This window comes from Podarcis liolepis (genome assembly GCF_965112155.1).
Source record: "Podarcis liolepis genome assembly, chromosome: 3".
Lineage (NCBI taxonomy): Eukaryota > Metazoa > Chordata > Lepidosauria > Squamata > Lacertidae > Podarcis > Podarcis liolepis.
This window is the reverse complement of record NC_139557.1, coordinates 724,380-740,054: the sequence shown is the minus strand read 5'-3', so window position 1 is coordinate 740,054 and position 15,675 is coordinate 724,380. Positions and strand designations below refer to the sequence as shown.

At 45.7% G+C, this 15,675-nt stretch overlaps 1 protein-coding gene across 4 annotated transcripts in view; it reads left to right on the top strand.

Moving 5' to 3' along the window:
* LOC310703069 (RCC1 and BTB domain-containing protein 1) overlaps positions 1-15,675 on the top strand; it is a 177,436-nt gene that overhangs the window by 2,627 nt on the left and 159,134 nt on the right. For all 4 annotated transcript variants that reach the window (XM_083495075.1, XM_083495077.1, XM_083495074.1 and 1 more), the window contains exons 2-7: positions 578-780; positions 2,975-3,125; positions 4,285-4,451; positions 5,015-5,173; positions 6,129-6,236; positions 6,995-7,137. In XM_083495075.1, the coding sequence (XP_083351201.1) occupies positions 655-780; positions 2,975-3,125; positions 4,285-4,451; positions 5,015-5,173; positions 6,129-6,236; positions 6,995-7,137 (854 nt within the window). In that variant the 5' untranslated portion in view covers positions 578-654. The remainder of the gene's footprint in view (positions 1-577; positions 781-2,974; positions 3,126-4,284; positions 4,452-5,014; positions 5,174-6,128; positions 6,237-6,994; positions 7,138-15,675) is intronic.

Genomic DNA, 15,675 nt, shown 5'->3' with positions numbered 1-15,675 from the left:
CAATACCACTAAACTTGCAGGATTTCTTGTTTTGACCTGGTTTGTATGCTAGCATTGTTGGGTCATTTCAGAGATGTCATCTGAGCAATGGCAACAAAGCTCGCTTTTGATGTTTGTGCTGCTGCTTTGCAACAGTGGAATGCCATTTCTCAAGCCTTTTCATGTCCTGTTCAGCACCAGATTTAGTAAGTCTCTATAGCAATGTTGTGAAGGCTGCCCCCCCCCCCCCCCCGCACAGGCTTAGCTGACGTTTTTGTTCAAAATGAAATGGCAGCTGCAACTCTGGCAACTCCCTGTAGATATGGGAAGGCGAAGAGTAGTGGACGGTCTGTATGGGATAGTAACTCCCTCTCTGCTTTGGGAATGGGCTGGTGGGTTAACAAGTGCATCAGGAGATGTGCAACTGCTACCTCTGATTATTTGCAGGGCTGCCTAGGAATACATCCCGGCAGCTGTACTACACGCATGTGTAAATCTGTGTAACCCAGAGTTAGGCATCTCTGTGTCTGCACCACAATATAGAAATAGGTTTTCCATATCTGGAAATCCAGTCTTTCTATCCTTTCTTCTCTTCCAGGTGACTCCATGATTTTGTTTTAATTGGAGGCAAAATGCCAGCATAATTATAAGTCTGGTATAAAGAACTGTGAAGTCATGATGGATGTTGGAAAGTGGCCAATATTTACTTTGCTTTCACCACAAGAAATATCAACCATCCGAAAAGCATGTGTGTTTGGAACATCTGCCAATGAAGCGATATACATCACCCACAGTGATGAGGTAAATACTGGGTTGTCTAGGTTAAATGGCTTAACTTTTAAAAAAAGTTTGTATATCTGGTGCATAAGCCAAAAACAACGCAAGTGATTTGCAAATGTTTGTATGCTTGGATATATTTTTTAAAGATAGTCTTAAGGCTTTAAAAAAGTTGTATATTCTCTCAAATGGTATGTACAGTGGTACCTCGGGTTAAGAACTTAATTCATTCAGGAGGTCCGTTCTTAACCTGAAACTGTTCTTAACCTGAATCACCACTTTAGCTAATGGGGCCTCCCGCTGCCGCCACACGATTTCTGTTCTCATCCTGAAGCAAAGTTCTTAACCCGAGGTACTATTTCTGGGTTAGCGGAGTCTGTAACCTGAAGCGTCTGTAACCCGAGGTACCACTATATTGGCACATTTGCTCCTTAGCTGATAGAAACAAATCTCAAAACCACTTTGCTGGTTGAACAACTTCAGAATATTTCTTTAAAATTATTTGAAAAAGTTCTTTAAAACAAATTATGAGATCCTCTGGTTCATTTCCTCTTCTGTTTGTTTTACTAGAGCATTCAGTATGATATTAAATATATTAAGAGGAGACTGTGTATTTTAAATGAGAAGAAAAAAATGATTAAATTAAAGTTAATTGAGAATCAAGGGGGCAGCTGGTTTGCATGGAGGCTGTCCTGGCTATCAGAGGTGTTGGCAGTCACACACCTACGCCACTGAGGGCAAGATGGGGCCTGGATGGCTGCCCCATAGTCTCCGGCTGATGGAGCTATCTAAGAGAACAAGAGAGAGGACAAGGAGTGCCAGCCCCCTTGGGGTTCTGGCCCTGTGGCCCACAACTGGCCTGTGGCCTGCAATCAGAGGAATGAGGCCCTTCGGAGAAATAATAATAATAATAATAATAATAATAATAATAATAATAATATATTATTTATACCTCACCCATCTGGCTGGGTTTCCCCAGCCACTCTGGGCGGCTTCCAACAAAATAAAACACACTAATTCATGAAATATTAAAAGCTTCCCTAAACAGGGTTGCCTTCAGATGTCTTCTAAAAGTCTGGTAGTTGTTGTTCTCTTTGACATCTGGTGGGAGGGTGTTCCACAAGGCAGGAGCCTACCGAGAAGGCTCTCTGCCTGGTTCCCTATAACTTTGCTTCTCGTAGCGAGGGAGCCGCCAGAAGGCCCTCGGCACTGGACCTCAGTGTCCAGGCAGAATGATGGAGGTGGAGATGCTCCTTCAAGTATACTGGACATAAGCCGTTTAGGGCTTTCAAGGTCAGCACCAACACTTTGAATTGTGCTCGGAAATGTACTGGGAGCCAGTGTAGGTCTTTCAAGACCGATGTTATATGGTCTTGGTGGCCACTCCCAGTCACCAGTCTAGCTGCCGCATTCTGGATTAGTTGTAGTTTCCGGGTCACCTTCAAAGATTGCCCCACATAGAGCGCATTGCAGTAGTCCAAGCGAGAGAAAACCAGAGCATGCACCACTCTGGCGAGACAGCCCGCGGACAGGTAGGGTCTCAGCCTGCGTACCAGATGGAGCTGGTAAAGTTACCTTCCTTTTACCGTCACGTTGTCTCAAAACCTCTCAGCCAACCAACAAGAAACCTGAATTGCTCATTCCAGTCCCCACTGCTCATTCTTAGAACCTTACATTTGTCCCTATTGAAACTGACTTTGTTAGTTTTGTCCCAGTTCTCCAAAGGTTGGTAAAGATTCATGGCTTCCTATATCAATGTTATAAACATGTAAGAATAAGAAAAATAAAACATTTCTAAGTACAAACGCTGTATATGTGGAGTAATTTCAAAGGAAGAAAATTGAACATACAGGTGATAGTTAAGTAAATTATACAGTGGCTTTCATGGGTATAATTCCAACCAAAATGCGTTTTGACCTTGGATGTTTAAAATCAGAGTGTTCCTTCCATATTATAAAAGAAATCCAATTTCATAAAATAATCATAGCTCCAGCATTTCTTATCTATAGCATACTGTGTTGAGTTTGCCAGATTTTGGCCATTTAGAGTTCATTGCAAAACCATGCTATTGTTGTAAAAACACCATAGCTGAAATGGATATAGTAAGAATCCTATTAAATCTTATAAATTGTATATTTACCCTGATTCATTTTCATCTTGATGACTGTTGCTATAAATATAAGCATTAAAATATAGTGTTATTGGTCTCTCTTTCCAGGTATTTGTATTTGGATTAAACTGTAGTAATTGTTTGGGAACTGGAGATAACCAGAGTACCATTGTACCAAAGAAACTTGAAACTTTATGTGGAAAGAGGATTCGCAGCCTCAGTTATGGAAGTGGACCACATGTAATACTTAGTACAGAAGGTAGTTTTGCTCTTGAGCAATACTAATTACATGCTCCCTAAATTTAAGCAAAGGTCGTTAGAAATGGGTTCCAAGAAAATGTGGTTGTGGCCTTGCGCTGTTGGCAAGTCCATTCCAACAACGGGTTGTTCCAGCTTAACCTCCCTGTGTGGCTGCATCTTCCCCTCAACTCCTACACACATATATTGATACTCTTTCCAATCTAGTCTCCCATGTCAAAGAATGGATATCTTCTCTTCTCATCTGATTTTAAGTAAACCCATTCATGGAATAGCTGTAATTGGATGAATGAGTGAAAGTGTATATTGTTCCTTCTCTTTGGCCATGAAAGTTGATTACTTTGTTGGGCAAGACACTAAATTACTTTACTATGTTGCTTCCAATGGGATGTGGGCATGGTTTTAAAAATATTTGCCCAGCTTAAATATTTGTGGTAAGCTTGGGCTGCAGAATTTTATTAGGCACTTCCCTCTTGCCAAGGGTGCGAACTGGTGGCTCCCACAACGTTGTTGGATTGCAGCCCCCATGGATCTTTTCCTGCCTTCACGCAATGTTGTCTCCAACGTCAACCCTAAGAATGAGAGCAGTCTTTTGACATCTTCCTTTGATGCGTGTGTGCAGCTTGTTCTAAAGGTGGAGCCTGTGGCTGCAATTGCCAGTGTTTTCCTTTGTGCAGCAGCATTCACCAGACCAGGGAGGAGTAAAGTTATGCAGATGCTGCAGCGCTTCCTAGGAAAAATAAAATCTAAAAAGGCTTAAGTGTCTCACTCCATGTGTGTGCACACCCCATTCCCTCAAACCTTTCAGAACGATTGGGTTCTAATTCAGGTGCTTATCTTAAGACTTAGGGCTATTTTCCACACTGTACAAGCAGAATTCTGCTTGTGAAATAGGACATCCACTTCTTATGCTCTCCCTTACATGCCCCCAAATTCTGCTTTGGAGCAGATTTTGGGGCCACATGGTGGTCTGGAGGGGGGAGAAGAGGAAGTTGCATTGTGGGCGTGGAAGTCTGTTGCATGAGTGGAGCTGTGGCTCTGGATGCAGTCTCTTATATTTTTTCTGACCCGCTTTTGTCTGGTGTTGTTTGGAATTGGGAATCATCTTCTAGGGTTAGATAAATAAATTATGGACATTTGTGCTTTTGTGCCTTTCATAGATGGTGAAGTTTATGCCTGGGGACATAATGGATACAGTCAACTTGGAAATGGGACCACCAATCAAGGTGTTACACCCATTCAAATCTGTACCAATTTGCTAATTAAGAAAGTAATTGAAGTAGCTTGTGGCTCCCATCATTCTATAGCACTATCATCTGATGGAGATGTAAGTCTTTTATATATGTATATTATTACTTGCTAAACTTTTGCTTTTGAGAACCCACTGTTATACAAATGTGTTCCTGTATTTATTTATTTAAAAGCATTGATATCCCACTTAATATTTCAAAAATCTCTAAACTGTCTTAAATTTTGGGAAGCCCTCAGAGAAAAGTGAATCTGATGTTGCTATCAATCATTGTATTGTGTTTTCCTAGTGAAATATTTTGGACTGAAATCTTACCTTAACAGATAAGATTAAGATGTAACATGATGTTTCATGATGTAAAGTTACATGATGTAGCTTCGCATCACGATGCATGTTTCCAGAAGAAACAGACTACCTGTGGACACAGGGCAGTGTCTGCTGTTTGGCAAGGCTTTTGATGTGTCACCTGCATATCTGCAGCAGTGGAGTTAAAATTGGAAGAGTTCTAGGGTAAAATTTTTAAAAAAGGTAAAAGGAGATAATCAACTCAAAGCTGTTCAGGCATTATTTTTGTTCTGAAGGAAGTTTGGAGTGTGTTCCCAAACACATTTCATCTTTTCATCTTCTTTCCTTGTGGCAAGGTGTATGCCTGGGGCTATAACAACTGTGGACAAGTTGGGTCAGGCTCCACGGCAAACCAGCCCACTCCCCGCAAGGTTTCCAACTGTCTGCAGACGAAGGTGGTGGTCGGCGTTGCATGTGGCCAAACCTCTTCCATAGCTGTAGTGGACAATGGTGAGGTAAGCATTCCAAGGTCATTGCACACATGGCTCTGATTCTGCGTAAGAAAATGCTAAAGTGCAGAACAAAGGGCTAATAGAAGATGCCCCAGAAACTTTTGTGAAGCTGATGAGCTGCAGTGGCTTTAAACTAGATACCTGCTGGCTGTTCATTGCCATTAGGACTTGTTCTGGCACCTGTATGTTCACTTCATCATCTAAAATTCATTTCTGAAGGTGGTGCTGGATCACCTGAGGGAGCAAATCTTGTGGTTAAAGGGAAAAGTAGGATTTGTGACTCATTTGATAATTATTGAAACCTCAGATGCAGTTAGTAAACAATTATTCAAGGCTTAAGTCAGAGGAAGTTTATCCTCAGGAAACGGGGAAACTTGAGCTATAAATAGTGTTGACATTGCTGCTTCCTTGCTCTTAAACGCTGGAAAGTTAAACTATTTTACTTACGCGATGAATCCAGTACATCCAGAACTGTCCTGTAACATTTAGGGGAAGGGCAGAGTAACCAAGTAACTCTGCAGGCAGATTAAACTAAAAGTCATAAAACCCTTCATTTTATAATTTAGGAGTCAATATGCAGTGTTCATATGCACAAAAGAAAAATGAGTCGGCAACAGATAGCTGAAGTGTATGTAGATTAGGATTAGGTGCATTTTCAGCCTGCCTTTCTCAACATCTTTCCCTGAACTAGAGCTATTTTAAATTCATTTTTATTGTTACATTTATATCCCACCTTCAAGGAGTTCCGTGTTTCTCCCTCCTCACCATTTTACCCTTACACCAACCCTAAGAGGTAGGCTAGAGACTGGCCCAGGGTTACCCACTGAGCTTCGCGACTGAGTGGGGCTTTGAACCTTGGTCTACCAGATCATAGTCTAACGCTCTCACCAGCACACTGCACTGGCCACCTCTTTCCCTGGAGTGCATCCAGATTAACTGTTCTTCCTCCTTCATGAAGGTATATGGCTGGGGTTACAATGGCAATGGTCAACTAGGTCTGGGAAACAATGGCAACCAGCTAACCCCATGCCGAGTGGCTGCGCTACAAGGTCTCTGTGTAATGCAGGTGAGTACAAAATAGTGTAAGTTGTGTTGCTTAATTGTCCCCTGGTTTATTGTGAGCTTCTGTTTAGTGCTTATAACCAAAGCCTAGACTGCAAACAGTTGGTGTTGAAGAGGCCTGGTAACCATGAGCCTGTAGATGGCTGCCATCTTCACTGGAGCTGGGGCAGCCTTCAGTTGGCGGTTTTTGCCAAGGGCAGGAAAAGGGAATAACCAAGACGCAGCTGCCTCTTCCAGACCTGAGATTGTGTTTAGGAAGTGTCAACATTTTACTGGTGATCTTTTGGAGACAAGATGACTTGGGTTATTTCTCAGTTGTTCTGTAAGTATTTTACCAAACCATCAATAATCAGTGAAACCTTTTCATACCTGGACCAGGGAACCTACAGTTCTCGTGATGTTTGTTGGGCTCTCTCCACCCCCAGCCTCAGTCAGTAGTCAGAAATAACAGGAGTTGCAGTCCAACAGTATCTGGAGAACCGTAGGACACCCCCTCCGCATTTCATGGGGAGTGAAAGGCGGGATATCAAATCCAAACTCTTCTTCTTCTTCTTCTTCATAACCTGTGTGCAGACTCCCTTGGCGTTTAAAACTAACCCAGGTTGTTCAACTGATACTTAAGTGTCCAGCAGTGATTTCTCGTTCTTCGTGGCCATTCTTCGTGGCCGTTCTTTGTGATGCTTTGTGATCTCGTTCTTCGTGGCCATTCTTCATGGCCGTTCTTCGTGATGCTAGCATTGATTTCCATTTTCTTTTTTGCAGGTTGCCTGTGGCTATGCACACACAATGGTGTTAACGGATGAGGGCTTGCTCTACGCCTGGGGAGCAAACACTTATGGGCAGCTGGGAACTGGCAGTAAAAGCAACCAGCTAAGCCCAGTGCAGATCATGATGGAAAAGGAGAGGTAAATATTGCTGCAACTAATCCTTGGAACTGGGAGGCAGGGATGTTTGAGGTGTCTGTTCATGGCACCTTGAAAAAGAGGTGACTGATGCCTTTGTCTGTCCGTCTTTGGTGTAAAGGGCAACTTCTCCTTGCAGGCTTTGTGAGCAGGGCTTCATCTGTCTTCCTTTCTTCTCTGATCCTTTCTCAGTTTCCACTCTCCCTTCAGACCATGAAGTCTGTGACCCAAGATTTGTTATTTTAAGGCGTCTAAGTTACGGCAAGTCCTGCCAGTACTTTCCACTCTGCAAAAAATGTGTGTCTTGTCTTGTCTCAAATGGAGCTTTGGAATACACTTCACTTTTAGATAAAGTTAGGCAACTAAAATGAATGAGAACCACCTTAAGTTCAGGACAATCTGTTTTTGTTTTCTACTCTAGTGATGTAGGGAGGAAAAGATTGGTACCACTTGCTATACCTGCCTAGGGACTGGATCCTTTCGACTGGGGTGCTTGATCCAGTAGCCCTCAGCTGGTGTGATTCTGTGAGGCACCATGAGAAGCTTCTTTCAAGTCTCCATCCAGAATTTCGTGCTCCTCTCCTGCTTCAAGTGCCCCTAGTAAACTGTATGCCGTTTCATAGTCAAGGGACACAAAAGTTTAATTGTGTCATGTTTTGGAAGGGGAAAAAAAGATTTTATTAATTTTCCAAAAAGTTTTTTAAACAAACGAACAAAAATCTCGGCCGTATTTAAACCAATCTTAGTAACATTGTTAAATGACTTCCTCGTATCCCCCTGGTTGAATTTCAGTGTATATCATTTTAACGGTTTTCCAAAACCAATATTCTTATAGGATTAACTTAATCACTTAACATCTTTCTTTCTTTCAAATTTGGCATTATACATATTAATTCATCACATTACATATTTAAATCCTAAGTCTATCTGATATTTGCAAGCTTTTCCAATTAAGTTAACTTAACATATTTAACATAAAAGTTGCTTGACTCCAAGTCTCCGCCTAGATTCTCTGCGTGGAAGCCTTCTGCGCAGCGTGGACGTGCCAAGCGGAGGTCCTGTGCTCTCTCCGCTGATTTCACTGGAAGAGTCTCTGAGCCTCCCCTGCATCACTGGAGCGTTTTACCTCTCCTCTTCCCTCTGATGGCAGTTCCCTGACATCCACCTCCCTCCCAGGGCCCTCCCCCTCTCCCGTCCGTTCCTTGGACGGCGACGCGGGAAACCCCGGGAAGGAGCTATCCCCTTCCTCAGAAGATTCAAACACCGCTCTCCATCTGTTGCTATCTCTTTCCGTTGCCCAATCTTCCCAGTTGGATTCCTCTCCCTCGGCTTCCCCTCCTTCCTCCTCCTCTGAGGCTGGCCACCCCTCAAACTCTTCTTCATCCTCCGCGGTGCCAAATTGCTCTCCCCAGAACCTTCCAAGGGGTTTGGGTTTCCTTGGGAACCTGCTATGAAACTCCTCCTGCAGATACTCATCCCTGATCTCTTCCGCAGGAACCCAAGCATTTTCCGACTCTGGTTCCCCTTCCCAGGCCACCAAATATTCCACCCTTCTCCCTCTCCTCCTTGAATCGAGGATTTCCGCTGCCTGACCACTGAATTCCCTTTCCTCCACCCGTGGATGCCTGGGGATTTCTCTTTCTCCTCCCTGCAATTCCCACCCTTCCCGGTACGGTGAGAGCAAGGACCTGTGGCACACCGGATGTAACTTCATGTTGGTGGGCAATTTTAGTCTAAAGGTCACCGGATTTACCTGCTGTGTTACTTCAAAGGGTCCCAGTCGTCTCGGCTGTAATTTCTTACACCCCCCTTTGAACGGTAACCCTTTGGTTGACAACCACACCTGATCTCCAACCCTTATAGTCTCCCCTTCTCTTCGGTGCTTGTCTGCCTGCCTCTTGTATACTTCCTTAGCCCTCTCCAGGTTAACCTTAAGTTGTTGGTGTAAAGCTTCCATTTCTTCCACAAACTGTTCGGCCGCCGGCACACTCCCCCTCCCCCTCCCCTGGGAATGCCCTGGGGTGACACCCGTAATTGGCCATGAAAGGACTCATCCCCGTGGACACATGTTCAGCGTTATTGTATGCAAATTCGGCCAGCGCTAGCTTTTCCACCCAATCGTTCCCCCTTTCGTTGACGTAGCAGTGAAGATACTGCTGAAGTACGCTATTGGCTCTTTCTGCTTGTCCATTGGTCTCCGGGTGTCTGGCCGTCGAGAAGCTCACTTCAATGTCCAGTAGGCCCATGAGCTTCTTCCAGAATCTGGAAATAAATTGTCTGCCTCTGTCGGACAAAACCCTCAAGGGGGCGCCATGCAACCTGAAAACGTGATCTATAAACAGCCTAGCTGTCTCCTCTGCTGTCACTGCATGCGAGCAAGCAATAAAATGACACATTTTGGTCATCAAGTCCACTACCACCATGACTGCTGTTTTCCCCCTGGACTTGGGTAAATCGGTCATAAAATCTATAGATACCACCTCCCATGGCCTTTCCGGGGTGGGTAAAGGCTCCAGTAACCCCACGGGTGGTGCCCTCTCCCCTTTAGCCCTCTGGCAGCACTCGCACCCCCTTACGTATTCTCTAACATCTTCCCTCACTCTTAGCCACCAGAACTGCCTGGTGACTAGCAACATGGTTTTGTGTTGACCAAAATGTCCCGCCGTGGGGTTATCATGTAGTTGTTTGAGTACTTTTCTCCTCAAGTCCCCTTCTGGTATGTACAGCGCTCCCTCCTTTTCCTCAAAACCCCCCTGATTTTCTTCTGCGTCTCGTATCTCCCTGATTTTACTTTGTGCGTACTCGTCATTCCTCGTCAACCCGGTTAGTTCTTGTCTCCCTATCAACACTCCCCCACACACCCATCGGTCCTCGGGTATCACATGTCGTACTTCTGGCTCTCCCTCTCCTTCCACGTACTCTGGTTTACGGGAGAGGGTGTCTGCCCTGACGTTTTCTTTTCCGGACACATACTGAATTTCAAAGAAGAACTTGGAAAACTCCTGTGCCCATCGCACCTGTCTTTGGTTGAGAACTCGCGCAGTCCTCCAATATTCCAGGTTTTTGTGGTCCATGGACACCTGGATCTTGTGCTTTGCGCCTATCAGGAAATGTCTCCAGCGTCGAAAGGCTTCATGAATTGCCAGTAATTCCCGGTCATACACTGTGTAGTTCTGCTCTGACTTGTTCAGCTTCCTAGAAAAAAAAGCACACGGCTTCCACTCTGATCGATTTCCTGGCTGGAGCAGCACGGCTCCAACCGCTCTGTCTGACGTGTCTGTTTCCACCCTCATAGGCTTCCGCAGATCCACGTGTAAGAGTTGCTCCTCCGAAGCGAACACCCTCTTTAGCTTTTCAAAAGACTCCTGAGCTGCTGCTGTCCATTCGAACTTCTTCTTGCTGCTGAGACAATCAGTTATGGGGTGCCGTTAGGTGGGCGAAGTTCTTGATGAACTTTCTATAGAAGTTTCCAAACCCCAGGAACCTCTGCACGTCCTTCCGGGTCTTGGGAGCCTTCCATTCTAGTACTGCCTGCACCTTGCCTGGGTCCATTGCCAGGCCTTTGTCCGACAACCTGTAACCCAGGAACTCCACCTCTCGGGCGTGGAATTGACCCACAGCTGGTGCTCCTGCAGCCTTTTCAGCACTTCCCTGACATCTTTTACATGCTGCTCCTCATTCTCTGAGTAAATAAGCACGTCGTCCAGGAAGGCCACACAATTCTTGTACAGCAGGGACCCCAGCACGTGGTGCATGAATGCTTGAAATGTGCTGGAACACGATTGTAATCCGAAGGGCATCACGAGGTACTCAAAGGCCCCCAGAGGGGTGAACATCGTGGTTTTCCATTCATCCCCCTCCCTCATCCTTATCAAATTGTACGCCCCTCGAAGGTCCAACTTGGTAAAACCTTCCCTTTCCTTACCCTGGCCAGAATGTCATCAATTCTGGGCATTGGGAAGGTTACTGGTTCCGATACCCGGTTCACGGACCTGTAATCTACGATCAAGCGGGGCTCCTTGGAGTCTCTTTTGTCCACGAAGAACACTGGACTGCCCCCCACCGTCCTTGATTCTTGTATAAAGCCCCTCTTCAGGTTCTTGTCAATGAACTTCCGCAACTCCTGCATCTCCCTGTCCGACATGGCGTACAGCTTACCCACTGGTACCTGAGCCCCTGGGAGTAGGTTGATCTGACAGTCAAAGGGCCTGTGAGGGGGTAGTCTATCCGCCTCTTTCTCGCTGAAGACTTCTTCCAGGTCTGCATACTGAGGTGGTACTCTCACTTTTTCTCCCACCGCCATCCCTGCCACCCTGGCTACTGCCACCCTCGGGGTTTCCCCTTCGTGGCAGTGCTCTACGCAGTGAGCTGACCCAAAGGTGACTGTTCGCTGGTGCCACCTCACTACTGGATCGTGCAGTGCTAGCCAGCTCATTCCCAGTATGATTGGTGGCCCTGCTAATGTGGCAACGTGAAAGGCAATTGTCTCAGTGTGTCTGGAAACCCTCATTTTCATGGGAGGGGTCTGGTGGGTCACTTCCCCCCCCAAGAGTTCTCTCCCATCAATGGTTGTTACTTGCAGGGGGTGTTCGAGAGGCACCACCTGGAGTTGGTGTTCTAGTGCAAAATCCCTGCTAAAGAAGTTGCAAGAGCTGCCAGAATCCAGCAACGCCTTCACCTTAATAGGGTGCCCGTTGGGGAGCTCTAACACCACCTCTATGGCTATGGCTGCCCGGGGGGGGGTCTGGTTTGGGCACCTTCACTGGTTGCTCGCCTGGCTGCTGTGCCCGCTCTCCTGCAGCCAAGCCTTGCCGTTTCCCTGCTCCTCTCCCCCAGCGGCCCCCACCATTCCTTGCCACGCCTTTCTCTGAGGGCAGATTCTGGTAAAATGTCCCGGCTGTAGGCAGAGAAAACACTTCCTGGTCGTTTCCCCCTCTTTCTTGCGAACCTCGCCGGAATTTGAAACCCCGCGCGTGCGCACTCCTCCAATTTCCATTGGTTCCGCGGGCGGCGCGGGCGGTGCAGGTGGCTCAGGCACGTCTGGAATGCGATTGTCTTGCCAACGCTCCACTCTCCCTTCCCGCCTCTCCAGAGCGCGCGCCTCTTGGTGTACTCCCACAGCAAGCGCCATTCATTTCATTTCATTTATTTATTTACGGCTATTAGCCCATAAATTATGTACAAACATAAAAAAGCACAAAGGCTTAAAAACCGAAATATCTGACAACAGAAGGTGAACACTGCGATGCAAGGGTGGGTCATTGGGCAGAGCCAAATAACAGGATGTGGCCCGGAGAGCTCCAAGGGACGGTTCACAGAAAAAGGAAAACTGAAGACGAGATCCGACATGCACTCTCATCATAACTGTCCGATTAGATTTTGATGTTGTTGTTGTTTTTTGGTGGTTTTTGCGTGTGAGATAACCGCATTCAGGAATCTCGCCACCTGCAGAGTAACAGAAGGATCTGTATCCTGCAAAAGCAGTGCGGCGTGTGACTCAACAGGCCTGCTAACCAAGCGCAGTAAAGCAGGGCCCAGGAATTTAGTCCTGGCTATGCTATGTAGGGGACAGTTGAACATTATATGTGGAAGAGATTCAACAGTTTTCCCATCACACACGCATAGCGGAGACACCAAACCCTTGGAAAATCTGTGGCTCAGGAGGTTCGATGGAAGGACATTGAACCTTGCACGAATAAATGCAAGTCGGTGTGGTACTGATGAAAGAGATGACATGTATGATGGAAGGTCAAGTGGTGGGGTTATTCCGTGATACCTGGGGGAGCAGACACCCCCACCTCTGGCAAGGTTGTGTTGACTTTCAATGTCTGCTAATCTTTGCTCAATGAGGCTTTTAGCTGAGCGTAAGTTCATCTTTAGGGAGTCCGCTGGGGAAATTCCGATGCTCAGAAGTTTGGCATGGATTTTTCCTACCCACGGATTAACAAATTCGTCCCGCCAGAGGCACTGAAAAAGGTAATGGTCGGGAAGCCTATGCCAGCTGGACAGCCAATAGCCAAAGACTCGCTTCCAGATGACAGTCTCCAATGTTGCAATCCTTAACTCCAGACGTATGGCTGCGTTGCTCACACACATGGGGAGTTTCAGGAGGCGACAGAGAAACTGATTCTGCAATGTCTCCAGCGATGTTAAATTGGACCCAGGGGCCCAGAGCGGGGCAGCATAGCAGAGGGTGGAAACCACTTTTGCGTGGTATACCTTCAATGCAGAGGGGATGTGGGAGGCTCCGTCAGCCGCAAAAAATTGGAGTAGAGCATAAAGTATTGTTTTCCCTTTGTTTAGCAAGCGCCATTTTAGTCAGCTGGTCCATCGATTGCGGGCGGGGCGAGCGGGAAAGTTCATCTTTTACCCAAGAGGATAAGCCTTCCTCAAATAGCATTTGTACTGGTTCGGAACCCAGTTCCCACCCGAGTTTGTGGATTAGCATGGCAAATTGTGACCAGTACTCTCTCACTGATTGGTTCCCTTGTTTGCACGCCATCTGCTCCTTGCGTGTCACGCTTAACTCCACATCACTTGAGAACATGTGGTCCATGGCGCTAAAAAATTTCCTCAAGTCCTTTAAGGCGGCATTCTCTGATGCCATTAAGGGCCTAATGCATTCTCTGGCCCCGCCTTCCAGGTGCCCTATCACAAAAGCGACCCTCCCCCCATCGTCTACAAAGTCCTCATACTGCAGGTCCAGCGCATATTGCACTTCTGTCTTAAATGCATTATAGTCTCTGGGGTTGCCTGAAAACTTTTGCACTAGTCCCGGTACCTTCCTTGCGATGGGGGTGGGCTTCCCCTGGGCATCCTGAGTCCGCCTTTCATCCAGCTGCGCCGCTAGTATAGCCAGTTGCTGCTCCAACTCTCTGTTTCTCTCTTCGAGCGTTGGTTCCTTCCTGGCCCCCTCTCCGGCGCCTGCTCCTCGAGCTTGACTCATGACGCTGCCTCTGCTGCTCTCCGCACAAGCAACGAAGGACTGACGGATTGCTGTAATGGGAATTGGGGTTGCTTGTGCGTAAACTGCAAACTGCTCCAAGCTAGTCGTATAGCTAAAACTTTCCCTGGTTTGACAGCCCTTGAAACGCGACTGTCTTAGTCACTGGCAGAATCCGTCAGTGGGCGGGACCTAAATTTCCTCCAACATAAAAGTTGCTTGACTCCAAGTCTCCGCCTAGATTCTCTGCGTGGAAGCCTTCTGCGCAGCGTGGGCGTGCCAAGCGGAGGTCCTGTGCTCTCTCCGCTGATTTCACTGGAAGAGTCTCTGAGCCTCCCCTGCATCACTGGAGCCTTTTACGTCTCCTCTTCCCTCTGATGGCAATTCCCTGACAGTATCTATTCCTTAATCCAGCAAAGTGCAGCCGCTTCAAAATAGATTTTCAAATCTGGCAGGGAAAATCCCCCTCTTTCTTTAGAATCTGTTAGTAATTTATATTTAATTCTGGGTTTTTTCCCCTGCCAGATGAATCTAGATAAAGCTTTCTGCCATTCTTTAAAACATTTCATATTATCTATAATTGTGAGGGCTTGAAACAGAAATAACGTCTTTGGCAATACATTCATCTTAACCACTGAAATCTGGCCCATTAGTGACAAAAAAATCTTAATCTTTTCACACGTCCACCACATGTGGATCATGTCACCGTTATTTCCTCCACATCTCCAACAAGCATTCGCCAAATTTTTATACATTCTTGATAATCTGGAAAGAGTGAGGTATCACCTATGAGCCATTTTCATCATGTTCTCTCTTATATTATGTTGTTGTTTAGTCGTTTAGTCGTGTCCGACTTTTCGTGATAGCTGGCTGTAAATTTCAAATTTACCTTCGATAAGTTTTCCCAATCTTTTAGCATAATTGGACGGCCCACTTCTTGGGCCCACTTTATCATTGAAGCCTTAACCTTCTCATCCATTACTTCGTAGTCTAAAAGAAGTCTATACATTTCTGCGATTATTTTAGTTTTACTATTCAGTAATTCTCTTTCAAATCTTGAAGGCTCCTTTTCAAAACCTATCTGCTTATCCTGTCTGAACATTTCATTCACCTGGGAGTAATCTAGAAAAGTGATCTTTTATTTTCTCATAACTTATCAATATTAGTTGACCCTCCTCCTCCCTTAATATTGTGTTATACGTTATCCAGTTCTCTTTGATGTTGTTGTTTTTTTTAACAGCGATTGCTTCTAATGGAGAGTTCCATCTTGGGGTTTTCTGTTCCAAATATCTTTTGTATTTTCCCCACACCTTATATATAGCATTTCTTATTATATGATTTGAAAAACTCCAGTCCACCTTTATTTTCCCATAATTAAGATAGCCATGCCATCCAAGACGGGTGTCATGACCTTCTAGATCTAAAATATCCCAATTTTTTAATAAACACCAATCTTTCAACCAGAGAAGACATGAGGCTTCGTAATATAGCTTCAAATCCGAAGCCACCTCTTTCTACAGTATCTATTAATATATTATGCTTTACTCTTGGTCTTTTACCCTTCCACAAAAATCTAGAAATTTCTTTTTGCCACTTGT